This window comes from Sceloporus occidentalis, unplaced genomic scaffold, assembly GCF_023333645.1.
Source record: "Sceloporus occidentalis isolate IW3139 unplaced genomic scaffold, rSceOcc1.0.p SCAF_10, whole genome shotgun sequence".
In the NCBI taxonomy this organism is placed as follows: Eukaryota; Metazoa; Chordata; class Lepidosauria; order Squamata; family Phrynosomatidae; genus Sceloporus; species Sceloporus occidentalis.
In genome coordinates this window covers 7,667,463-7,694,449 of record NW_028316990.1, presented here as the reverse complement: position 1 = coordinate 7,694,449, position 26,987 = coordinate 7,667,463, and the positions used below count along the sequence as shown (strand labels likewise).

General features: G+C 43.2%; 1 protein-coding gene across 3 annotated transcripts; it reads left to right on the top strand.

Moving 5' to 3' along the window:
- The first annotated feature begins 382 nt into the window (after positions 1 to 382).
- Positions 383 to 25,224, top strand: FBXO31 (F-box protein 31). Of its 3 annotated transcripts, XM_089539637.1 has the most exons (10): positions 383 to 793; positions 7,997 to 8,068; positions 9,007 to 9,093; positions 13,558 to 13,634; positions 15,068 to 15,235; positions 16,053 to 16,127; positions 18,502 to 18,611; positions 19,757 to 19,910; positions 20,831 to 21,195; positions 22,555 to 25,224. In XM_089539637.1, the coding sequence occupies exons 1-10, from the start codon at positions 424 to 426 to the stop codon at positions 22,775 to 22,777; spliced, it is 1,701 nt and encodes a 566-aa protein (XP_089395763.1). In that variant the 5' UTR covers positions 383 to 423; the 3' UTR covers positions 22,778 to 25,224. The 3 variants fall into 3 exon arrangements, with proteins under 3 accessions (XP_089395763.1, XP_089395764.1, XP_089395765.1); XM_089539638.1 differs by lacking the exon at positions 9,007 to 9,093; XM_089539639.1 differs by lacking the exons at positions 383 to 793; positions 7,997 to 8,068; positions 9,007 to 9,093; positions 13,558 to 13,634 and adding an exon at positions 14,208 to 14,361.
- Positions 25,225 to 26,987: the final 1,763 nt, after the last annotated feature.

Sequence of the window (26,987 nt, the reverse complement as noted above, 5' to 3'; positions counted from 1 at the left end):
TAGCTGCTCGCCAAAGAAAGAAAGGAAGGAGTTGGATACATGGAAGCTGTCCCATGATTGGCGAGAAAAAAAAGGTAAGAAGGGAGTGGGGATGGGTTGGCGAGGTGTCGGGAAACGTCCCGCGATTGGCTCAAAGCCGCGACCAATGGCTGCTCGCCAAAGAAAGGAGAGACGCGGCGAGATGGGAGGTCTTCGGTGATTGGCGCAAAGCGGCGGCCAATACCTGTGTACGAGAGAAAAAGAAGCGAGAGAGAGGTGTGAGCTGCTCGGGGATTGGTTACGGAAGGGAGGCGGCGTGCTGTGATTGGTCAGAGTGTCGGAGGCGGCGGTGACGGGGGGCGGGGCCTGAGGCGGCGCCGGTTCTGTCAGACTCAGAGGAGAAGCGGGCGCTGAGGCGGCAGGAGCGGCGGCGGCGTCGTCGTCATGGCGGTGTGCGCCCGTCTGTGCGGAGTGGGCCCGGCCCGAGGCTGCCGTCGGCGGGGCTCCCAGCGGAAAGGGGCGGCCGAAGACAGCAGCGAGGCGGACACGGACCCCGAGGAAGGCAGCGGCGGCGGCGGCGGTGGAGGAGGAGGAGCGCTGGCGGACGAGGAAGAGGACGCTTCAGAGGAACGCATCGAGGGACCGACGCCGAGCCAGGCCTCTCCGCTGTCCCTCCTGGAGCTTCCCCCGGAGCTCCTGGTCCAGATCTTCGGCTCTTTGCCCGGCACAGACCTCCCAAACCTGGCCCTGGTCTGCAGCGCCTTCAGACGCCTCCTCAAAACGGACACCATTTGGAGGCGGAGGTGCCACGAAGGTCAGGACCCGAGCGAAGGCACTCTCTTCTCCCACGGACTCTGAGCAGAGTTGCTCTGGAGGAGCCGCAAAGGCCGAGTGGAATGCCCTCGCTAGCAATCATCTCTAGGTCCTCCGGGGCAACTCTATGGTCAATCTCTGCCAGACACTGGGCACAGAGTTGCTCTGGAGGAGCCGCAAAGGCCGAGTGGAGCGTCCTCTCTAGGACTCTCCAGGTCCTCCAGGGCAAGTGTTGGTTAAAGCTGGCCATAGAGTTGCGCTGGAGGACCTAGAGATTATTCCTAGAGAGAACATATCAATCAGATCCCTGAATAACCAAATCTGCAAAAGTCAAAGCCACAAATATGGAGGGACACAGCAGCTAACAAGGCCAATGCGATTCTGTGCTTCGTCAATAGAAGTATAATGTCTAGAAAGACCAAGGGAAGTCAAAGTATCACTCTGCTTTTCTTCACCTGGAATATTGTGTCAAAATTTGGGCATCAAAGTTTGTGAATCGCTGATTTAATTATTTAAACAATTGAACTTACCATTGAACTTGTAATTTAAATAGCTCCATTCGTTTGGATGAACACGTTATGCCAGATAGATGTGTTTATATTTGTGTGTATTGTAGCTGCTGGAAGGGATATTTTTCATGAACAGCTATACACATGATAATACAAAAGAATTAAAAACCTACCAGTAAAAGGGAAACACAGCAGTCGCATAGAAAAAGCTGCTTCCTCAGCCAGCAAGTCCCTTTCCCAGAGTAGCAGGCTAAAGGAAGGAAGCAAGCTAGTTGTCATCTGAGGAAAAGGGAACAGGCTGCAAAGTTGCAGCTTTGGAGATCATGTGCTTGGAAGAGAACGGTGAGAGAACCAGGTGTAAGAACATATTTAAGACCTGCACCTTTATAAACTGCTTCTTATTATTAGTCAGTTCATTTGCTGGCCAATGATAGGTCTCCATTCTGTATAATATTGCAAACTTAAGTACATAAACCAGGGATGCACACTTGTGGCCCAACAAGCCAAGAGGAGTCTGGCAGCCATAAACAGTGATCTTCTGGGTATCTGGCCACAGTTTTTGTAATCCTGAGCAGCAAAAAATGATGGATGGAGACTGGCAGGCTGGATCTGGCAAAATGCATGTACACTCTTCCCTCTGTATTTGCGGCTTTGATATTTGTGGCTTTGATTATTCACGGCTTCGATTAATATGTTCTCTAGGAATACCTAGGCCCTCCAGTGCAACGCTATGGTCAACTTTAACTAAAAGTTGCATTGAAAGACCTAGAGATTCCTAGAGAGAACACTCTACTAGGCCTTTGTAGCTCCTCCAGTGCAACTCTATGGTCAGTGTCTGTCAGATGTTGGTCTCAGAGTTGCCCTGGAGGACCTAGAGATTCCTAGAGAGGTGTCCTCTCAGGGAAAAACATGGTATTTTGTTATTTGCATCTTTCCCTCCATATTCACAGGGGTCTTGTGCCCCTAACCCTAGTGAATATGGGGGGACAAGTGTATATAAAAAGGTCCATCCAGTTGTTTATAACATGATTACCCGCAAGCCTAGGCATTTGAGGGAGAAAAATCACAGGAATGAAAGGATATTACTCTGTCTTTAGCATGAAAAAATGTTGGGAATATTAGTGTCCAGTTCTGGAAGTTATAAGGAAGATAACTCAGTAGATTTATGAATGCCCAATATGATTTTCAGAGTGCTGGCGTTGAGTGTCATCCTCCTATCCTTTTTCTGCTCAGAAACTGCAGACATCACAGATTGAGAGAGCGCTTCCTTTCCAGTCAATGTACAGCTGAATATTTCCTAGCAAGGTGACATTCTGTTCTGTGCTTTCTCTTTAGTTTTCCATTTGGAGCTGTGCCCTGGGGCCCATTAATGCGAGGCCTCATTCCCTCTCTCTTCTCAGTCCGTGGCAGCTTCATCTGTTCCCTGCTATGAAGCTGTGCATTTTGGGTCTGCCAGAGAGAACTTTGGGGATGAACATCTGAAGTGGAGTCTTTGGACATGTTAAGAAGGCTGTCTGTGGCTGTAAGGGCTAACTCCTAATTTGTGTGATAGCTCTGCTGAGGGAGATGTGCCAGGATTGACTCATCCTTGTGGGTCGAGTGCAGCTTGGAACACTCTTTAAATTGATTTTATAGTATCATATTGCTTCAGACTGCTGCAGTCTTCTTTGCCTGGGATGATTTTTGGACAAGTGCCATTTTGTGTTGTCATCGGTTTTTGGGGTGGGGGGAGGATGGACAAAAAGATATCCTCCTTTGTAACTATTCAGTGTCAGGACACTTGTTCCAGCAGGCCACTCTGTTGCTCCGAATTGTGTTGAAGGCTCTATTCTTCCAAAGCCTTTTCCATGGCTGGAAGAAATCTCTACCTTCTCTTTCCCTACCACAAAACAGGCTACTTCGTGCATTCTTATGAGAGAGGTTTTCCAAAGTGTCCCAGGATTTGTTTATCAGAGTACTTTGTTAGCCAATTTCTGGCGTTTGGCCATGCTAGCATCTTGGAAAGTAACATATCTCTCTAGTATTTCTCATAAATTTTCTATATTCTCAATTGTTTTTAATTTCACACAAAACATAGTGAGAGAATGTTTCCTGTCCACAGGTGCAGCATGAGAGAGAAGAGGTTGTCCAAGGTACACCTTGCTCTGCATGTCTAAAGTCTTAATGCAAAGTTGTCTACCCAGATTGGTGCCCACTGGCGGTTCCAAATTTGTTGTGAGTCCATCTGTGGGTAAGCAATAGCAAGCAGCGTGGCCTTTGTTGTCCTCCTTGTGGGACAAACACCCTCTCTCTGAGTTTGAGCTTGTCAAGCCAAGGGATGCAATTCACTTTTGCCCAAGCCTATAAATAGAAGATGACTGTCCCACGGGGTGCAAACTGAATTAGGAAGCCTGTCTTCTGCTTGTAATGCACTCTGTTTAATCAACAATTCCAAATTCCATGTTGATTTCTAATTGTTAACTGTTCTGACCTTTGCTTTATAGAAGGAAAATGTTTGGCTTCTGCCCTCCTGGCAATCTGGAGGTTGGCTCAAGATGGACAGAAGGGCACGAATGGCCGATAAAGAACTTGCTTTGCAGATTCCAATATCTTTAGATTGTTACAATGGGGTGATGGTTGGGGTTAATATTCACCCGAAATCCAGCAAGCTGTTATTACCCCGCCCATAAGAACTTTTCCCTTTCAATTGCAAGCTTGTGAGACCTGGGCTGGCCCTCTCTCTGCATTGAATAGGAAACCTCTTCAGTGTGTGACCTCAGAATGCACACAAGTTCCTGGATTAATGCCACAGTATTCAACAACCGAATTGTCAAGATCTGGTTAGTCTGCCCACACGGCATGTGGCTTGACATAACTGGATTGACCAGTTATCTGCCTGAAAGTCACCTGTTTGTGGCACAGGATGTACAGCAATAGGAAGTTAAATTGATTGGGTTTCCCCCTATCCTTCCTATTAAAAAAAGGGCACTTCCAGACTCTTTAATGACATTTTTCTCTTCCCGGGAGCTCCCTTCCCAGTTGACACAGTGAGTTGCATTGCTGAACAGAGACTGGAAATTTAGTCTCCTTGGACTAATTCCATCACCACCCTCTTTTTCACTGTCTTTTTAGCATCTTTTTTGGCATGTACATCTCTGCCCATAGTCATCTTTAGTTGGCTTCTGTATTTAATTTCTCTGGTGAGCTGCAGCAGTGAACACTCTTTTAAAAATAGTCCTAATGGTAGCTGCACTGTTTCCCACAAAAGGCCCTTCCTGTTGCTACAGACAGCAGGCAAGCTATTGATTTCTACAGTACCAGATCCTTCCAGCCCACCAGAATAAATATTGATAACACTTTACTTGCCTTTTGGAGCATTCAGAGCATTTCACATGCTAATCCTTACAGGAGCCCTGTAATGTAGGTATGCTGTTTTATTTCCACATTCTCCTCTTCTGTTTATTTTTTGGCCTGCAGACGCCCACCATCTCTGTGGTCTCTGACACAAGAGTCCTTGAGGGTTATGCAGCACTCATTCGAAGGATGAAAGGGATCTTTCTCCAGGATGCTGGTCACTGCTAGCCTTGCTTAATTTTGTTCTTCTAAAACGTAGTTTATTGGTACATTTGATGAAGTGTAAATGGATTGTTTTAGAAATGATTAATAAAGATGTATGGGGGGAAAATAAAATGTATGTCACATGGACAGAGGACAAGGCAGAGGAGGTGAGATCTGACTCTTTGGCTAGACAAAAAATTACATAGCGTCAGATTAAAAGATGAGATTCACAGTGCAACCGCTCCAACCGTGGGCTTGAGCATCTGCAGATGGCAAAACCAATTGATTTCAATGGCTGCATGTGCATGTGACCTTGGGAGAACGGCTGCATGCACACTGCCATTGAATACCCGTGCCATCCATGGCAGGGTGCTGGATGGAAACCCCATAGATAAGAAGGGCCCACTGTATCTAAAACAGTATAACCGAAGCAATGAAAGGCATTACTGTCACAAAAGAAACATAACTTCTTCATAGGACTAAGCTCTATAATATTGGAGGCAGACCTACTATGTATCTTCAGAAGACATTTGTTGAATTGCAAATCCCATCCTTCCTGACCAGCATGTCAGCATGGCCATAGCCTGCCTTAGGATTGTGGGAGCCCATGTAGTGAAATTGTCTTGGAAGAAAACTGCACCAGGAAAGCCTGAGGATTGTTGTCTTGGCACAGGATCATTGGCTGGCTTAAGTTCAAATCTTAGTACCAATTAGAGTAAACCTACTGACTCAGTGGACCCTACATAAGTGTTGTCTTGCCATTGGTTTAATGGGATTGTTTTAGTTAAGACTAATAATTGAATTTAGGTTTCTGTTGCCTAAACAAAGGCTTTATCTGTTGTTGTTGTTTTTTACTTTGGCACTGGTAACAGAACAACTTGCCAGACAGAAATGCTTTGTTAATTTTGTGGACGATCATTATGTTCATTTGAATCTGTACTATAGCTTCTAGATCTTAGATTAGAGCAGTTTGGTGCAACTTTTAAAAAAGCAAAACAAAACCCAAACAAAAAAGTTGGCTTTTTCTAATTCATGTTGTTAGAAAACTCAGAAAATTGGGCCCTTTGTGTGTCACATCACTCTGAGATTGGTTAGTTAAAGACCCCCAAGCTTCTTTGAAAGTGGATTCCTCCTTGCTTAGGAGTTTCTCCCTTTTCCTCCTGTGATTCCCTATTTGGCTCTGACCCTGAAGGAACGTAAATGCCAAACTTCTCTTTATTTCTGACATATTTCTTCCGCCTTGAAGTCTGTATTTGATTTGTGTGTCTGTGAGAGAGAGTGTGGGGGGGTGTCTGAAGGAGGGAAAGGGGACTGAAATAACAAATTTCTCAAGAGAACACACTTTCTTGGAGCTTAAATTGAACATGTTACGTACCAAAACAATGACTTCACTCAAACATATGTTGCAAAGACCACAGCTGCTGGATTTCAAAAGGAAAATGAGACTTGCTTTAGCTTTCTTCTATTATTTTTAGAGATTATCTGCTTTCTCGCATTACTCTTTTCGAGTCCATACATTTATCACTTTCTTTGGCAGCTTTCTCAGGGATGAGCAAATGTCTTGCAGCACTCTCTTACACTCTTAGGGAACCTAGGCTCAGTTGCCAGTCCAACTAGATCAGGTCTGTTGAAGCAGTGGGAACCTTGTAAACACTCAGATCTGTTGATTTAATTGTAGTAGTTACCCTCAAGTAGCAGATTTTGTTGTGGATTACCTTCAGACGCGTGCATAGATAAATACTTTGCATGCTGAATTTTAACGGCTTCTCAAATCAATGTAGAATTCATTACATTGCAGTGCATCCTCCTTCCCCCATCCCTGCCCCATGTTTTCTAGATGAGCTTCATGTCAGATGATTCTCTGGTGTCTAATATCTGGCAGGTGCTGGACGTGTAAAGCTACAGCTTTAATCTCCTACTCTAGAAAGCTGGTCTGGTTTTCGCTAGTACATCCAAAGCCTGGAACACAAATGGCTTGCTTCCTTCTTCAAACCACCAGGCAGGGCATCTGATCTGTTTTGACTCTGGAAACCTTCTGTTTTGCCATTTACTTCCTCTCTTGTCCCCCATTTCTGTGGATTTTGCAACTGATTTTTAAAAAATAGATCTGTTAACTAATGTCTTAAGAACTGCCTTTCTGTTTTAAACAAATCAAAGCAAAGTCCATTTGTCATGTGCGTATCTTTGTCTGGAAACTTCCCGCAGTATACAACACAATTGGCTAAAACAGTTTGTTGCAATTGCATTGAGTGAAGAAGGAGGGTAGGCTATGCCTGTGTTTCAAAGTATGTAGGATTTTCCACTATTGGAGAGGATGTCTTTAGAATATTGCATCTGGTGCCTAGAAATGCACAGTATTTTTCCAGCCTTGCTTGCTGCTATTAGGTTTATACTTGAAGGCAGAGTTGTGCATTTTGTGGCCTACTGATTAAGCCAAGGCAGCTCAGTGTCTTGTCTTGTTAGGTGCCTGATACCCTGCTTTTCATCTGGTGCCATTCAAGGCATACACAAAAAAGACTGGAGGTCCCATGAGCCCCTGGTGGGATGTCAAAAATGGTTACTTGTGGGTCACGTGTTTTGTGGGTAGTTTTCAACCTTGTTTGTATGAGCAAGATGCACAATTATACCATTCAAGGATGCTGAATAGCTTAAACTTTAAAGGAGGGAAGCCATGTTAGTATGTTGCAATAAAAACAATGGAGTTCTGCGAACCTTTCAAGACTAACCAGTTCCTCATAGTATTAGCTTTTGTGGATTATAGCTTGCTTCATCAGATGCAGTGAAGCTATGGCCTCATTGTCTATAGCTCATTGCTATTTCCATCCATGCTTACTGTTCATATACCTCTGTGAATCTGATGGATGGGGCTATAATCTGTACAACAATACAATACAGCAATATCCTTAATTATGGATTTGTAACAAAAATATGACTTCTGAGTTGAAACCTAATCACATTTGGCCACTTTGGCCTTGTTCAGTTGAATGTGTTCTAGAGCTGGCTCTATTCTAAAGCTGGCTGCAAGAACTGAAGTGGAAGCCTGCAGGTCCTGAGACTTGAGAAAGACGGCCTAATATTCTTGTCAGGAGACGGTAGGTGGCATTATGCAGGAGCAGATCTTAATCTTCTGTGACACAATCTTTTCTGTCTAATTGCAGAATATGGTGTCTGTGAGAACCTGCGGAAGCTGGAGATCACAGGAGTGTCATGTCGAGATGTGTATGCTAAACGTAAGTGGCAAATATTGTATGTGTTCCAGCTTGAATTATATTTCTGAAAGTGAATTTGTACTGAGTCTTTAACTTGAATGATTTAAAAGTGTCAGAAAGAGCAAGCCTGCCGATAAACAGCCACAGCTTCCTTATCTGTGAAGCCATAATGCGCTTGGTTCCTATAGCACATCACTGTGCTCCAGAAATGTCAGGATTTTAAATAGCTCTGCTTCTCTATCTCTTCAGACATATGGGTATTAATGCTCTGCATGACTCTCCTACATGTGTGTGTCATTTATTAGTAGCAGGTTTAGTAGTAGGTGACTGCCCTCTCCTTCCACATTATGCAGGTCTGGTTGGGTTTTGCCTTGAAGCTTTGGACAGGCATATTGCCAAGGCTAAAACCAATGACCAGCATTTTGGAGTTGGTTTTGAGACTATCGGAGTTTGTGTGCAGCCTCGCACTTGGCAAACCAAGCCTTCCCTGCTTTGTGTGCTCTTATTTCAGAAAGCAGTGTATATGTTGTAGCGGGGAGATCAAGACCCCTTTCCCCTGCTCATCCATTAGGTTTAGGCTCAATATTTCTGTCTTGATTTTAGTGCTGAACTTGTGCCACTGCCTCAGATAAAAATAGCACAGAGGTGCACACTGACATGATCGTCTGGATAAGTACTTGGATTGCTATTTATTTGGCTTAACTGGCAGAAAGGTATCAGAATGACAGATTTTGCTCGCTTTAAGGAAAGTTCTTACTGTGGCATTCCCTTATAAGCCATTTGAGAACATTGCAGCCTGAGGAATTCTTGCCCATACCTTTTAGTTTGGAACACAGCAAAAGAGCCCCTCCCCTGCTTCTCCAACAGTCTCACGATTGCAAAAGTGGGTGTTTGGTGGTAAGAGGGACAGGTAAGATGGGGACCAGGCTTCTTATACTCACCCTGCTGTGTCTGCTCAGGTATAAACCCACGAGTGAAGTCGGGACGTTTTATGAAAATCCTTCCCGACTACGAGCACATGGAATACAGAGATGTTTACACCTGCCGTATGTACCTTCTGTTGGCAAATGCTTTCTGCACTGTGTAAGCATGGAGTGTGCCTGCCTGACTACTTAACTGGCAAACAGAGCTTCCTCTGGGCTTTTGGGGGCTGGCTGTATCTTGTGAGAGCATTAAATCTGAAGGACCACCATTATCATGCCAGGAGGTAGGAGTCTGCACTGCCATAAAAGCAGCAAGAGAGAGAGATCTTGGAATGTGGAGGTTTGCTGGAGAACGGACATGCCAACCTGAGGGTGGGCAGGGTTCAACGAAGTGTTGCAGTCCTCGAGAACTTTATATTAATGTTAAGAAGGATGATGTCCTGGAAGACAAATGGTTGAGAGCAAGGTGCCTCATCATCATCTGGGAAGTCCTTTCCAGTTGCTTTCTGGCTTCAGTAAGGCTTTCTGTAGGGCATTTAGAATAGGCAACAAGCCATAAATGAGGTCTCCAGGAGGTCTCCAAGAGCTCAGTGGAAAGAGTTATTGCCTCTAAGCTAGTAATAATAATAATAATAATAATAATAATAATAATAATTTGTTTTATTTATATACCGCTATTCCAAAGATCATAGCGGTGAACAGCAAGTAAGCTAATTATCAAGTAAGCTAATTTGCCCCCAACAGTCTGGGTACTCATTTTAGCTCCCTCCTCGGAAGGATGCAAGCCTGAGTCGAGCTTGGGCCCTTTTGCTGGTCTTGAACTCGCAACCTTGTGGTTTTGAGTGAATGGCTGCAGTATAGGCATTTAACCACTGCGCCACCAGGGCTCCCTTCTGATGGGTCCCATAATAGCTCCTTCCAGACAAAACATCTCTGCCACACAAATGGAAGTTCACAGCACTGCGGAACAGTAACGTTGTATGGTCTTAGGGCAGCAGAAGAGAAGGTGGGAAATCATGGCAGCCATAGCAGGAAGAGAAACTAGAAATGTCTTACCTCCCCATGTAATTGTGACCAGTTTTCCTAACCCTGTTGGACTGTGATCCATAAAGTCTGGGATATAGTTTGGGGCTTAAATCCAATTGTTTGCCTTACCTAGATTAGACCCATTGAATCAGTGGTTGAATAAATCGACATATATTTAAATCACATTGACTGAGTTTATTCTAGTTGGGATTAGCAATTGCATTTAGACCATGGATTCCAATCTGTTAAGCTATCATTACACTGACACAAACCAGAATTAAATCATTATGTAGCAGCAATTGTGCACATTCCTAGCCCTGATTAAATTTTAGTCCTTTGAGACTTATCTCTTTATTTTTGTCTCTTTGGGAAATTAAGGTGGCTACTAAATGTTCTTTTCCAAAACAAAACAAAAACTAACTCACAAACCACGTGGCGGGTATCTTGCTTTTTGTTTTGTTTTTACAGTGTGGACCTAAACATTTATGATGGTGTCTGAAATACAAATATGCTTTCTTATCTATTTAGAAATGTACATTGTATTCAGATGTTTCATTCTCTTTTTCATGAAGCTCACATGCTGCTATGGTTTGGTTTGCTCTCAGTTTGCCAAATTGCCCTTAAAATAAATATCTCTGCTGCTTTCTGGATAACCAATAACATGTACAACTTCCTGACCATTGAAAGGTGATGCTGGAGAAAGCTTCATCTGGCGAAATTTTGTCTGTTAAAACAACAGCCTCTGTCATGAAAATTGAAATAAATAAGACTGGCACAAAGGGACAGATGTATCCTTGTTCATGATTTGTTCCCTTCAGGGAGGCATATACAAAAGCACAAACACTATGAATCCAGTGTTACTTTGCCTTCATTGTCAATTCTAATTAGAAAACTACATATGTAACTTGGTTTGGCCAGTGATTAGCAGTGTGCAATGCAGATTTCCACCACAAGATTGGGCAGAACACATGGCTTGCATGTAAAGCATCCCACATTCAATCCTTGGCATCTTGTTTAAAAGGGATCAGATAACAGGTTAAAAGGAGGAGACATTTCTCTGCCCAAATCCTGGAGAGCTCTTGCTAGTCACAATGTGGGTTAGAGAGATGAATGGCCTGACACTGTGTCTGGCAGCTTCTTATGTTTTGATGTGATTAGATGTGGGGAATGTGCTCTTCATCGGAACGATGCAATTTTTGTTTCACAACATGTTCTTAACTGGTGTTTGCAAGCTGGACCATCTTTGTACTAAGGTTTCCAAAGGGGAGCCTGGCTTTTGCCTTGGCAAGAGCCTCTGAAATGGAATGGATGACACATTCTGACCTTAGTGGGATCTCTGTGGCACCCTTGCTGGATCATCCTTTCATCAGGCCACCGCAGCATCACAAAACTCTGCAAAAGCATCAGTGTTCTCCAGAACCCTTTTATCAGGCGATATAGTAGATTCAATTGTGTGGGGAAGCAAAGTGGTGGCAGCAGCTGACTTTCAAGCCATGAAATCTATATCTAATTATAGTCCTAAGATGGAAAATGGAGGGAAGAAGCAGACTTTGGGCACAAGAGGTGGTTTCAGGTTGCTTGGGACTCTCCAGCAGGTTGTTGGGAAGAAGGAACAAGCCCTTCTCCAATCTGATTCTCCAGTATTTTTGAAAATATGCTATTTTTGATCAAAGCTCTACTTTTACTGAGGGATCCCTTGAGGAGACTGACCAACATCTGGGCCTTTCTGAGATTTCTGATGACTTCAGGTGGGACAGAGAGGCTGTTAGTTAACTGGTAATTTCTTGTGAATGCAGTCCAGTCATTGTGAAGCATTTTAAACAGATTTATGAGAGTTCCCCCACTGAAATCAAGGAGTATTCAAAGCAGTTCTCTTCAGATGGATGTTTCCTCAATTTTCTCTTTTTGCTTTAATTGCTAATGAAAGTGGTGATCTGAGGCACCATTGCTGAATAATGACTAGAACTAAAATTGCTGCATCTCATAGAAAGGAAGGAGGGCATTCAATGACCTCCGTCAACCAGCCAGACAAGGCCATCTGATTTCTCCTATGGTGGGATTCCCCATATCTGAATTGCCAAGCAGCTGAGATGTTGTGACCTTTGGAAAAGGAAGCTGCAAAAATGAGGATACTATATATACTTGACTATAAGTCGACCTCATGTATAAGTCGAGAACAGATTTTGGGGCCAAAATAATGGATTTTTATATGACCTGTGGATAAGTCAAGGGTAAAATTTAGGAGCATGTAACAAAGGATCTAAAGGATGAAGCAAAAGACAACAATGCCAAAGAATTTATAGAACTCCAGGAGGCATAACTGTTTGTGTTCACACTAAAGGATGGATGGATGAGAGAGTAAAGGGGGATCATTGCTTCCAGGATAGATGACATTCTTGCCTTTCACCAAGGGGGGGGTTGCTTTTTAAGTCGACTCAGGTTTTTGGGGTCAATTTTTTGACTAAAATTTCTAAACATATACATGAGTATATACAGTATTTTCTTTGCCTCCTTTAGTTCGTAGCTCTGGTTGGTTTTCCTTCTGTTTTAGCTTGATGCCTTCTTCCCCCTCTCTCCATCCGCCTCCGTCCTGTTATTTGCAATTTTTAAAAAAATCCTGTTACCTATCCAGTATGCCAAACTTGATAGACAATAGGATTGTTTTTCTGTTTTTTAAACTTATTCCAAATGCCAGTTCTTAGGAAAGGAAGGAGGGAATTACTTATCCTTTGGGATATCCCACCAGAAGAGACTCAGCATGGTGTAGCGGTTTGAGCTACAGCTGTAGCGGCCAGGGTTTGAATCCCCCATCAGCCATGGAAACCCACTGGGTGACCCTGGGCAAGTCACACTCTCTCAGCCTCAGAGGAAGGCAAAGGCACAGAAAACCCCTCTGAACAAATCTTGCCAAGAAAATGCTGTGATGGGGTTGTCATAAGTTGGAAACACTTGAAGGTGAACAACAACAAGAGCAAAGCTGTGCAATTGGATAATGTCTGGTGAAATGTCATGAAACCAAGGCTGCACTCAAAGGAAGGTAAAACAGCTGTGAAGCTGGAAATCCACAATCAGAATTCCTGGTGCCCTTTCTTTGACCACCACCACAATGAAACATAAAAGCAGAAGTGAGATGTACATTGCTTTAGTTGACTGTGCTTCTGCCCTTATCCAGTGTCAGTTCCCCCACCTTGTGCCTCCAAGGCTGTTTCATATGTTTAAGCCAAATAAAAAAGCAAATGATTTATTTATATTAGCCCTAAGATTTTTGTTATAGTAGGGGGATGGGATTTGGTCTGCTTCACAGTCTGTACTCCCCCTCATGATGAGTAGTAGAAGCAGAATAAATTATACGAAAATAAGCAGAATAGAGTGAGGGTTGCTTTAATTTGAATAATTCCTGCTGGGCACAGAAAATTGGTTTTAGAGCTGAGTCCCCAGAGCTTTGCTTTTTCCTGTCCCTCTGTGTGTGTTCTTCTTTGCGTCTGAGAATTTCTTTTCCTTTCCATCTGATATCTCTCGCTCTCTCTTTCCCCCCCCTCCCTCCAACCCCCAATTCTCTAGTACTCCACCGGTACCGGCACATCCTGGGGCTTTGGCAACCTGACATTGGACCATACGGGGGGCTTTTGAATGTGGTGGTGAGTAGAGAGGCTTCCGGGACGTGACGTTGACTTCTTGGCAAGGCGCTTGCACCATTCAGAACCACTCCAGAAGTTAGCCTGACCTCTCTCCTCCTTGTATTGAAGGGAGTTTCAAGCCTTGGCAAACTTTAGAGGTGGTTTATAATTTTGCCTTTCCCCTGTGTCCTTAAACTTATCAGTTACACCTTTCAAAGGGTGTTGAAGAAGAGACAGTAACTATATCAAGAACAGGCAAATTGTAGAGGTCCAGGATCCAATGTCCCACCCCAAGTACTACAGCCATTCTGCCCCTCACAAAGAAACTTTTATTATTGTTTAGTAAAATTTATTTTTGTGGAGTGAAACAAAGTATGAGAGACTGTGTCTCCTTGTAAACCAGAGTCACCATTCCTGGAGTGTCAATTCTAGGACTGTCCCTTCTTTGCGTCCCAATTTTGGGGAAAGGTGGGATATTATGATGATAACAACAATAACAACAACAATTTTTAGAAGGGTGCATTGGACACAGAAATGGGTGGGGTGTGCTTGTGACCACTGTCCGTGTTTTCTGCTCCTGAATTAGCGATACTAGATTGAAACATGGTGGAAGGCCTGAGCAGGGAGAGAGGACAGCTTTAAGCTTTGCATGAAGACTTGGTAGGGACAGCTCACCCAAGAGGTCAGATAAGAAGGTTGCCACAAAAGTACCCATAAAGACAGCACAATGGGAGGCAGAAGGAACTCAGTGAGTGGCTGCAATCCAAAGATACCTTCTCTTGTACCAGAACTATCAAAATGAATGAAGATTGCGCAAGTGTAGAGAAATCTCTTGCCCAGTTTCAAGTAGTTTGGAGACGTGAATTTCACTGTGCGTTGCATCCAATGTTCATTGCTAGGGAATTGGGCATCATTTGGATTTTCTGTCTCAAGCAGTCATCAAAATCATCCCTTGGAGGGTTGTATGTGTGAGTAAAAGAGAGCAAAAGAAAGAGAGAAGGAGAGAGGAGGGAGTAGAGAGACAGAGATGTGAGTTGCTCATTCCAGCTGAAGAGTAGATCTTCTGTCCCTTCCTGCTGAGAAGAGAGCTGCCAATTTGAGGTGCTTTTCACCTAATTAGTTTGAGGCTTCTATGGCTGCACTCTCTTATCAGCACAGCTGCTCTCAGGAACTCAAAGAGCCCCAGGGGTCCAAAGAACTGGGGAATCTGAAAGTCTATATAAAATGAGCTCCTCTTCTCCTCCAGGAGTTTGGATGGTGAGCAGCTGAGCTGTAGCAATAGAGCAATATTACTGGAAGGCAATTATCCAGCTTTGAAGGGGGATAACCGTGACCTAGGGCCTAGAAGGCCTTGGGGCAGAGTTGCCATCTGGGAAAGAAGCTTAACTCTTGCCGGAATAAAAGCCAAACAGGTCTTGACTTTCTCTCTCTTTTCCTTATCACACATTTGTCAGGTGGATGGATTGTTCATCATTGGCTGGATGTATTTGCCTCCACACGACCCTCACGTGGACGACCCCATGAGATTCAAGCCCCTCTTCAGGATTCACTTAATGGAGAGAAGGAGTGCCACAGTCGAGTGCATGTATGGCCACAAGGGACCCCACAGTGGCCATATTCAGGTGAGCGGCCTGTTTAGTTCAATTTGCCTATCCAAGGACTTGTCTACACATATAGTAAAATCTGGTGTTCCCCAGATTTTCCAGATTCACAGCAACACTTTCTGTACTTTTAAAAGTGTAATTGAGGTTATTCACAGCAAATGCAGAGGTTGTGTCAGTGTAAAATGGTGAGCTTCCTTGAGTTATTTTCACCACACAACAGTGGCCGCTCTGCATTATTACAATTTTTGCTGGTCTGTCAAAGATGCACACAGACATATTCAGTGCAAATGCAGAGAAGTGCAGGTGAGCTATATCAGGCAAGCAAATAGACTTTTGTGCAGCTATGCACACAAATTCATCAGCCTTTTTTAAAAAAAAATTATTGTCACACCACTCGAATCTTTCGGATGTCTCTTGAGGACTCATGACTTCCCAGCGGGAACAATCCTAATGTCCCAACCACCCAGCCCACTCCTTTGCCATCAGTGTGAATCCACCGGCCACACTTACTGAACATCTGGGTTTTCCAGGAAAATCCAGACAAACCCGTGATTCCTTTCCCCCTGAATTATCTATGAAATTAGCTATTAGGCCACTAAAAATGCCATACATGCCAAAATTATTCAGAACGTCATGTGTCCAGATCGCCGCCAGTTTGGAGTGAGTGAAGATTTTTTAAAGTATAGACAAGCCCTAGGTTAACACAGATGATGACAGAACATTACATCCCAAAGAACTTCCATGATGCAGTCATTTTAAGGCTATTAGTGGTTCTGTGTTTGCTGAGGGTTTGTGGCTCACAATTTTGTGGATTGTGTTTTTTTAATTTGTGCAGATTGTGAAAAAGGATGAATTTTCTACCAAGTGTAACCAGACAGATCACCACCGTATGTCAGGAGGAAGGCAAGAGGTAAGTCATATTGAAATGCCTCCTTAGTTAGTGTCCAGCCCAGATGATGATGATGATGATTTATAGAAGTTTAACAAAGAGACCTTGTGAATATTTGCTCAGAATCCCTAAGAGTTAGTTCAGTCTGGCTCGCTCACATGTAAACTCCTTTAGCATAAAACTTTGGTTGTGTACAGTGCTGAAAAGAGAAAACAGGCTTTGACACTGGGTTTGCAATCATTAAGGAGGAGCACTAGAGCAGTCTGTGTATTGGGATTTTTGTAAACTTATCAAGAATTAAAATACTTTGAATTTTTAAAACTTTACTTAAAGAGCTTCTGTGCACAAAGACAGACTTGCAAGTTACAGACAGCATATAGAAAATAAAGAATCAAGGTTGTCCTAAGTTTCAGGTGTTTACAACAAATTGTTTGTGCCATATTTCAGATTATTTCTCACCACACAGCCTTTCCACAGCAGTGATGAAACAGGCATAGAGTAATAAAAAGCTTGCTAGCATATAAGTATTGTTTTGTTTTTCCGGCCTAAGTATGGCAATTCACATTTTTCTACTTTTGTGGTTGCCAAGGGATACCATGAGACCCAAAACCATATTTGGAAATTTGGTCTGTTGTGGTACACTCAGTCTAGTCATGACTAGCCAGCTCTTTTATCTGTGAACAGCAATGTAAACCTGGGCTTCAGTTTATTTGCTGGACAAATGTTTTGTGGTGTAGATTTCCGCCCACCTGCACATGCAAGCTAAAGGTCATTTGCAGATTCTGTGTCCAAAGCTTGGCTCCTGTCCAGGTGCTTGAGCACCATTCAGCATAGGTTATGCTCTTGACTTGCATGCCGGGAAGGGAACATTGCTAAGTGGAGAGTGGCTTTTAGTTCCCTTTATGCGGGAGTGGGAGGGGGCAATGGGTTTCGCACTCCTGCCAGGATTCAAAGTACTAGGCCGCCAATTCCATGCTGAACATCAGTCCTTCCCTCTATACCTCCTCCAGCAAACTGCTTTTGAAACCTTTGAGAGAATGACACATAGAAGAGACCATGCTTTACACATTGTCCCTTATCCCAGCAGTGTTACAAGATGGGGACTGGATAGAGATCTCACGCAGCTTCCAGTTACTTATTTGAAAATAAGTTGTATTGAGGGGGAGGAACAATAAAGACTGTCTAGATATGAAGGCTTCATTGAGTAGCACAGCTTAGCTTTAAGAACAGCTTGTTGTGTTGACAGTAATACAAAAATAGGCCATTAGTGAAAACACAGATTATTAATTACAGATAAAACATGCCTTGCTGTATCAGGTCATTGTGGGAAGAAAGTCATCCACAGAACTGTTTTCTGATCCTTACATAGGCAGGCCTTGTAGCAGGGAGGGGAATGTGCCCACAACTACACACACACATACACACACACTCTTACATCCCTGCAGAGGTCTGCAGGATCAGGCTCTATTTCCTTAGTCTGCCAAGAGTGAAGAGAAATGGTTTCATTGTTCCATGACACATCTAGAAGGTTGTGCATTTGTATTTAAGCCACTGTGCAATGGACCTGTGTGGGCTCAAACTCAGAACTGCATATCAGGATCATGTTCTGTTCCATTCACCTTGTCCTCTCCTTCTCCGTACCCAACTTGTTGTCTTCCATTGCCTTGCAATACGAGGGAGTGCACAGTACAGATGGGGGGAAAGACAGCTGCTTCTGTAAATCAGACAGAGGAGCTCATCATCTGACTTGAGGAATTAATGTCACACCCAGCAGTGCAGAATTAATGCTGAAATGCTGTTGCTGTGCTCTGGGAAGCAAATGTCTGGTAAAAGAGCTGCTCCTTGTCAAGAGGCGGATGAGTCAGGGGTGTAGGCGAAGAAGAAATTACAACCCAAATAATCATGCTCTCTGTGGAAAGATCATTAGGGTAAATTAGGCTATCAGCGTCCTGAAATGGTTCAGTGAGTGCTGTAACACTAAAATAGTTTGCCATCAGGCACCATGCCCTCAGAGAAGATTCCTTTTGTTTTCTTGCTGCATCTGAAAGCTGGGGCTTAATCAACACTGGAAACATTTGGAAGAGAGGTTAACTAAGTGAGTATATAAAGGAATGCAGTCAACCTGCCGAGGTCTTTGAAAACGGACCAATTTATGATAGTAACTTTCTCCCTATGAAATGCTGGGAATTAAAGTCTAGTCAAGGGGCCATGATGACAGGGAGATTCTGGGAGTTGTAGTCCTAAGAGGTCACTCTTCCAGGCTCTGAACACTAGAGGATTTGCTATAGCCTCTTGCCCGCAGGTATGTTGCCATTCATAAGATCCCATCAGAGCATTGGGTGCCTAGCAGCTGTGACTAATTGGTTTTGTTTCTCTCTTTTGGGTGGTGCCATAGGAATTCCGGACATGGCTGCGAGAAGAATGGGGGCGGACTCTGGAAGACATCTTCCATGAACACATGCAAGAGCTCATCTTGATGAAGTTCATCTACACTAGTCAATATGAGTAAGGTGCAGGGAAATTTAGGGCTCAGGCATCCTTCCCTATGAGTACCCAGTTTGTTGGGAGCAATTAGCTTACACACTGTAAACTGCTTAGGGAGTGCTTAAGTGCACTGATAAGCAGTATAGAAATGTACTTGCTAAGAGATACCTACATTCCCTCCCCACCCCAGTGTTCTTCTTCAGCAGCCAAAAAGAAAGATTTTGATTTCAGAATAATTTGTACTAGCCCACAATAATGCTTCATATTTCTCTGAGTGCTGAGATGTTGCAAAGGAATGTCCTATTCAGGTTTGGATTCTTTGTGCTTTAGAGTACACTGTGGACTGATGGTACCTTTGCAATACTTGCAGATATACTGTATAGGCAGATTGTAAAGAGAGGTGCAGAGTCATTCTCCAGACCACATTGCTGGCCACTTCTGATCTTCCAACAGAGGTTCTAGATTCCCAAGGTGCTTTCAGCCAACCTAGAAGTCTTTCCCTTTGACTTATTTTATGCATATAAATGTTCTCCTTTATGTAAGATGGGGGGCATCACCCTCCTTAAACTCCAGTGTTTCAATCTAACACAGCAGAAGATTCCAAAAGCCTCCTAGGCACTGTCTGAAATCAGTTGTCCATTTTAGACCATTAATCAGAAATCTACTTAAGTTTTTGTAAAAATAGCAGCAGAAAAGCAAAATCCATAAACTAGGTTGCTTGGTGGTTTTTGGTTTGTTTGTTTGTTTGCTTACAAAATTCTGTTCCCCACTGTTGATTTTGAAAAGGTTTGGACTTTTTTTGGAAAGAAATGAAACGGTGCAGGGGAATGGAAATGAAAGAGAGTCATGCCAATGTGGGATCAACAGGAGGGGACTAGGAATTGATACAGGGAGATGGGCAAAGTGTCACCCACTTCTGTGGATTTCAATCTGTGGACTGCAGGAAGTTCCAACAGGCACACATGTAGTTTGAGTCTCTCTCAGGACCTGGTGAAACTGCTAGAAGAGGACTAGACATCTCTTTGATGGGGGCATATGGTTTTAAAAAATGAAAACTGACCTTGTCTAATGTTAAATTCCATACCTTGGAACTGATTCTGATGTAATGCTAAACAGGCCTAGCCCTGCCTTCATTAAATCAACTTGTGATTGTTCATATATTTCAGCAATTGCTTGACGTACAGACGCATCTACCTCCCTCCACGTAGTCCTGATGATCTCATCGAGCCAGGCCTTTTCAAGGGGACATACGGGAGCCATGGTCTCGAAATTGTCATGCTCAGCTTTCATGGGAAAAAAGCCAAAGGAACTAAAATCACTGTGAGCATCTAATTTTTCCCTGTTTGAATGTGCATTGCCTTAGCTTTGGGGTAGCAGATTGGCCACTGCTTCTTCCTCCACTCCCCTTCTTATAATCTTATGGTATGACTAGATGTGGTCAAGAGAATGACATAGGGAAGGGCAAACATAGAGCCATTCTTATGACTTGGGAAATCTCCATGCTGGTGGTGGTGTTGTTATTGGGGAGAGTAACATGTTTGCTACCTGGAATCTCCAGTTTTAAAGTACTGTCTGTTTGCACATAGACAGGTTAGTTGGGTGCACTGTTGCTTTTAAATCTAGACTCTCTTGAAGAATTTGGAATGGTGATCAGTTTTCCTGAGGAAGGGGTTGCAAAGATGAACTGAGAAGAAGCATTTAGGGAGGTCTGAAAAGTGGAAAGAAGGTCAGGAGTCATAGCAGCTGCTTCTAGCTGTGTGACCTATCTGCTCATCCCAACATTTACTGAATCTTCTTAATTCAGATAGGCTGTATTTCCAGTTTATGTTCTTGTGCTCTATGCTGATTCATGTCAAGACTGTTGAAGAAGGAATGAGGAGTGTTGGTTCTTAAAAGTGGCAGGAAAAAGGGAGAGGACAAGGCTTGCTGAAAGTGGTGAACCAAGAGAAAGGAGGAAATCTATTCGAATAGGCAGTATCATAGTGGCTCAGGGGGTGGTGATGCAAAATGCGGATTGGTGGAACAGAAACAGAAGAGTTAAAAGGCAAAGATGTCGGGGTGGGTATCCATGTCATAAGGAGCAATGCGGTAGGAAAAACAACAGTGTCAATAGGAATAAAGGGCAGAGTAGGAAAATGACAAAATCAGATTGTTACAAAGTTATTGGAATGGTAGAGCTTGTGGTGGTTTGTCCTAACACCAAGGCATTTGTGTGGATTTTCTTTCTTGTCCACTCCCAGGGGGACCCCAACATCCCAGCAGGGCAGCAGACGGTGGAGATTGACCTGGCACATCCCATCCAGCTACCTGATATTGAAAACCTGAGTAACTTCAGTGAGCTCTCCCGTATTGTTCTGGAAGTGCAAGAGCAGGTGCGGCGGGAGCAGCAGCAGGAAGAGGAAAGTGGCCAAGAAGAGAAGGGCCAAAATGAGGAGCTGCCTCCTGGGAGCAGTGAAAATCCTCCTGGGGCCACTGGAGGGGACGAAGCAGAAGCCCCTGCAGAGGAAGAGGGAGCAGCTGCTCAAGCATCTTCTCCTTGTCCCTTTGTCTTGCCGGGTGGCATTGCCTCTAGGAATGAAGATTACCCTCGGACCTGCAGAGCATGGTAAAAAACGAGAGCAAAGTGTTGCTGTTTCTGTGATCCATGGATAACACACAGTGCATTATCCCTTAGCCTGTTGCACAGCCAAATCCTTCCAAAAACTTCACAATTATTTATTTAAATACTTCCATCCTGTTCTTTATCACAGGATCTCAGGGTTCTACACAATACAAATTGTTTAAAACATTTTGAGATTAGCACAATATAAAAACATATTAAACACAACAGCAGTGAAACCATTTTAAAAGGAACAGTGAAAATCACTTTAAAAAAACAATTTAAAACTTGAAATAAATTAGTCCCCAAAAGCTTTAATAAAATGCCATGCTTTGGCTTGGCACCACTGGGGTCCTTGCTGTAGGAGGCTTATTTCACCATTTCAGTCCTGCCTGTGGTGTCTGCTGTTGGAAACCAACCTTGTAAGAATCCAAACAGAGTCCAGTCTTCATGTAAATGTAGTAAGTTTATTTATCCATGATCTATTGAGCACAGCCAGTCCCAGGAGAGTGAGATGAGGAGGAGAGAGCTATCAATTCCTCTCCAACCCTCTTAATAGTGTATATATACTGCAGCTGATATCACTGAGGGCTGTGTCTTAAAGATACCTTACATCACACTGACGTTTTAAAAATAGCAATAGCAAGTACATTTCTATACCGCTTATCAATGCACTTAAGCACTCCCTAAGTGGTTTTACAAAGTGTAAGCTAATTGCCCCCAACAATCTGGGTATTCATTTTGGTGACCTCGGAAGGATGCAAGCCTGAGTGGAGCTTCAGCCCTTTTGCTAGTATTGAACTCACAACCTTATGGTTTGTGAGTGAGTGGCTGCAGTACAGGCATTTAACCACTGCGCCACCAGGGCCCTGTTTAAAAATAAGGTGACATATGTAATAATGAAAAGGGGAAAAGAAGAAGAAAGAAAACACAGTTAGAGGCAAAATGAGCATGTCAAAATCACTTGGAAGAAAAAAAAACATTCTAAGAAGAAATGCAGAGTGACTTTCCATATACACAAAAATCTTTTTTCTTCATAGAAAGGAGCTGCCTGCAGTGGTCAGATGGGACCCTGCTTGTCATTGTTATTGGCGATGGGAGACTGTCTGGCTTTGAGCTATTAGCATATGCTTGAGAAAGGACATAATGTTTATTAGAAGAGATGAGAACCTTCAGTTCTGGAATGAGTGTACCAAGGAAATTGTGAGCCAGAGCATGTTAGAAGACCATCTTTATTTACCTTAGAAATGATGGACTGAATGTGGAAAGTGGATAACTATTGTCTTTCCTAGGCATCCTGCGGTGTGATGCCAGAAATCTATCTCTGAGATGCCTCACTGTATCCTCTGTTTCATTTTTGCATAGCTTCTACGGGACAGGTCTCATAGCTGGCCATGGCTTCACCAGTCCTGAGCGGACACCCGGCGTCTTTGTCTTGTTTGATGACGACCGTTTTGGCTTCATCTGGCTGGAGCTGCAGTCCTTCAGCCTCTACAGTCGGATCAAGGTCTCCTTCCAGAATGCAGAGGCTCCATCTCAAGAGGCTTTTGATGAAATGCTGAAGAACATTCAGTTGCTGACATCATGATAGTGGCTGCCCAAGAGCCAGAGGACAAGAGATCCATGTTCCCCATCTAGGCAGATGAGGCACCTGTCCTTGGAGCCTCAAAGCGAGAGACAGCAGCATGCACTTCTCAATAAGGCCTTCTTACCAAAATGTACTCACATGCTACTTAGCACACTAACCATACTTCCCCAGTATGTAAAGTTTGTAATATAGCTCTGTATATTTGAAAGGCAGCCTACAGAGGCAGCAGCTTAGCATGCTTGTGGTGGATTTTTTCTTTTGCCTCCCTCCTCCCCTTCAAGAAGTTGATGTGTGATTTGGGACAAATGAGTTCAGATCCTGGCAGGCAGTGTAAATAGCCAAGTGGCAGTTGTGAGCATGTGTGTATTAAACTAATGATGGCTTTTGGATGTTCCTCAGGCAGTTTTGTAGCCTTGGGCTTCTCTTCTAAGCATGCCCCTCCGGCTTCAGAATCATGATGGCTTTTTAAAATTGTGATCTGCAATTAACTCATTGTCAGATTCAGGAGTCCCCCTTTGGGTCTAGGAAGTTTTTCTTTAATGTTGTGCATTTTGCAGTTGCCAGGCCCTGAATGTCATTTGAAGGAGACAAGGATAAAAGAAACAGCAAAGTTTGCACAACACTGGTGTTTCTCACTTTACAGTTCCACCTGTTGTATGGGGAATGGATTGCACAGATAGCTCTTTAGAGCAGTTACGCAGAAGGTGCCACATTTTTATACTCTTTGCCTTTGGGAGCTTCATATGGTTTGAGTCAGAAATTGGAAGCCCTGTGTGACCACTACTGTGGGGTTATTCTGTGTGGATGAGTTTTTGGGCTGGAGTGGGGGTACACACCCATTAATGTATTTATTTTGATTATTAAAGGAAGTCCATTCTGCAACCAATAGAGAACCTCTCCCTTTTCCAGAATACTCAGCCAGGTGTGCCTATTAAGCGGTTTCGTAGTGAAGTCACAGTCGGTCATGTTAATACTCCCTGACCTTTCCTTTCCCCACCATGTGTTTACATCAGGGGCAGACCCTCCAGAATAGCAGCCTAATATACTGGATGATACAGGTCTGAGAACTGGAGTCATTGGTGACTTGTTCACTGACACCATTACAGAATTCAGAATGGCAACATCTTTTTGGACACACTCAGTGGTTCCTTTCAGACTGTAGTCCTCATGGGTCTAAGCCATGCCATGAAAGAGTTGGAATCCTTTTCTCTTGGTGCCATGTGCATGGCTGATGCTGTGGAACACCTAGTGCTCTTCTCCTAGTTAGGCTTTTTGGGAAGCCTTATTGGATCCTGCCTAATCCTAGTAGGGCAGAGTTGGTTCGGTGATATCCCTCCAGTCAAGTTTACTCTAAATCTTGTCATGGGAATAGCCTCCCTGTAAGCAGCTGGAGCTTGCAAAATGCATGTTTGATCAAGAGAATCACTGTTATGCTTCACCTCTTTCTTCTTTTGCTAAACCCACCCACAATCATAGTTGTATTAATACACCTTGGAGGCGCTTTGTCTCTGCTGTTGCTGCTTATTTTTATTTTTGGAAAGTTTCCCACCCCACAGAGCTTCCCCAGAAGTTGTTTCAGGAGTCTCCAGGTGATACCCCAGTAGAAATCTCCGAGTACCTGCAATCATAGGATTGTAGAAATAAACTTGAACAGATTTTTCTTCTCTTCCTGATGTCCGTTTGTTATCATAACCCTTTTGGGCCTGGATCATAAAAATCTGCTCCTTGCTTTATCATAATGTATTATTTCCATGTAGTGCATGATGGGTTATGGTTCCATCACATGAGGTGAATTGGAATCATTCATAGTGACAAGCTAAGTAGTTGGATAGATCTACCATAAGCATGAGAAAGAGGAGAGATGATTCTTCATCTCCTGCAGCAATAAATCCATTCTGTGCAAAATTGTTTCTCAAATATACACTCTAACCAAATTCATGCCCATACATTCTGTTCAGAAATAAGTTTTTCCAAAACAGAAAAAACCTCTCATTGACCCTTCAGTCTCTCGTTGCCGTAACTGTTTCTGCAATGAACATGGGTGCCTTCCATCTTCACGGGAATGTTTCTTGTCCAATGTGGACTTTGCAGCTTAATATGATGGAAGCTGATGTGCCAAGGCACCGACCTGCTTTGGGTATTCAGAACATCCCATTTCAGCCGTAAAGACTTCCGAAAAGCTCTACCTGGGAGCTCATCACCCATGGGTGAGGCCATTTTTTTCCTTCCCCCCAAAGCTTCGATGACACAAGTTTGGGGAGGCAGGAGGACAACGCCACAAATCTCAGCACTGAGCATGTACTGTGCGCCGGATGCCGGAGGCGTGAGCTCCAGTTTTACATCTTTTCCCACTTGCTTTTATTATTGCTCAGAGGCACCTTTTCAAGTCGCAGATGATAATGATAGTAATAATAATAGCAGTAATAATAATGAAAAGGTTTTGTGAATTTGAGAGTAAAGTTTCCTTATTTACTAGGGTTCTTGCTAACAGATCGTTCCTTGCAATAATCAGAATTTTTTTTAGTTGGGAGCTACAAGTCGAATTCTGGACAACTTTCTGCAGAGAACTGGATGCATTCGGTCTCTACATCAGTACCATTAGAACTACAATTGCATCTTTTTTAAGGGCTAAGGTTTGCCAGATGAGATTGTAAAACTGAAAGTAACCACAAAGGCCTTCTATTCCAATCCTTTGCCATGCTAAAATACACAACAAAAGCACTCTTGCAAGATGCTCACCCAACCTCTCTTTAAAGACCTGGAGAGTCCACCACCCTCTGAGACAGTCTATTCCACTGTCATACAGGTCTACCTAATTTTTAGGTGGAATCTCTTTTCTTGCAATTTGAACAGAGACAATGGTTATTTTCCACACTACACACATAACACTAGTTAACACCCCAGTTCTCTTGCTCAGTTTATCACATCTCTATTCTAGTTCCCAGCCAGCATCACACTACATTCAAATAACTCCACCATTCATACGGTTACCTGCTCACCTTGGCTTTAAGCAATATCTTTCCTCCTGAACTTGTCACCTCATCACCATACCCACAGCTTTTGCATTTATATTGCTATTTACACATACAACCTGATCATTCATAGCTATCAACATCTGTTTCCAGGCACTTTGGTCCATGCGTTTGATGAGGTGGACTTAGGCTGCAACTGCAGAAATAATGCAGTTTAATACCACTTTAACTGCCATGACTACAAAGCCCAGAATTCCAAAGTTTGAGCCAAAGCAGTTAAAGTGGTATCAAACTGCATTATTTCTGCAGTGCAGATGTAGCCTAAGCCTACAAAAGCTTACGTTACAATACAAACCTTTCCTTCATTTTCAAAGGTGCTACAAGATCCCTTTGCATAGCAATTGTGTGATATTATTATTAAGCTTTATTTATAGAGTGCTGTAAATTTACACAGCACTGTACTTACACTCAGTTAAAACTGAATAAAAATAAACATGCTTAAGGCATACATTCTACAAAAATAATTTAACATAATATATATTAACATTAAATAATAAAACATACCAAGCAACAGATAAAAAAATAAGCCTACGACAACAACCAAGCTAGTGTTACAAAAACAATAACTCCAAAGCAAATGGCACAGCAGCCTGGCTGTATGCGTACTTATATTCATTTAGGTTTCCTCCTGGATAAATGTGCATTAAAATCCTCACATCGAAGGCTAAGTACATCTTGTATTTAAACTTGGTTGTTTTTTTAAGGTCCCTTTTTTCCTTTTCTAATTTCTGGTTTTATTGATTTATTTATTGTATTTATAATAAAATGCAGCAGGCGGCACTCTTAACGGGGAAAAATGGCCAGCTTTTTAAAAAAACGCAGTCGGTAACTTCCAAGCTATTAATAGAACGAGCGCAAAACCAAAGCTGTCAGGCTATTTGCCAGCCTTTCCTGAGCCAGAAAAGCCGAGTTTTCAAGCATGCTTCTAATCCTGCTTCTCTGTCAATTGTAAAATAAAATTCAGTGGGTACCAAGAGAGCCAAAGAGGCTCCCTAGAAATCTGGGTGGCCCTTTCGGAGGCTTTTGGCCTGTAATTCTCCCTATCAATGGCAGTTCTAGTTTGGGTTTTCGGAGTGAAAACTGGGACGGACTCCTGTCCCTTTCATGGTTGGATAGAAGAGAGAATTCCAGCAGGTGTTGCTTGTGACCTGATGGCATGATAACCAACACCTGCAACA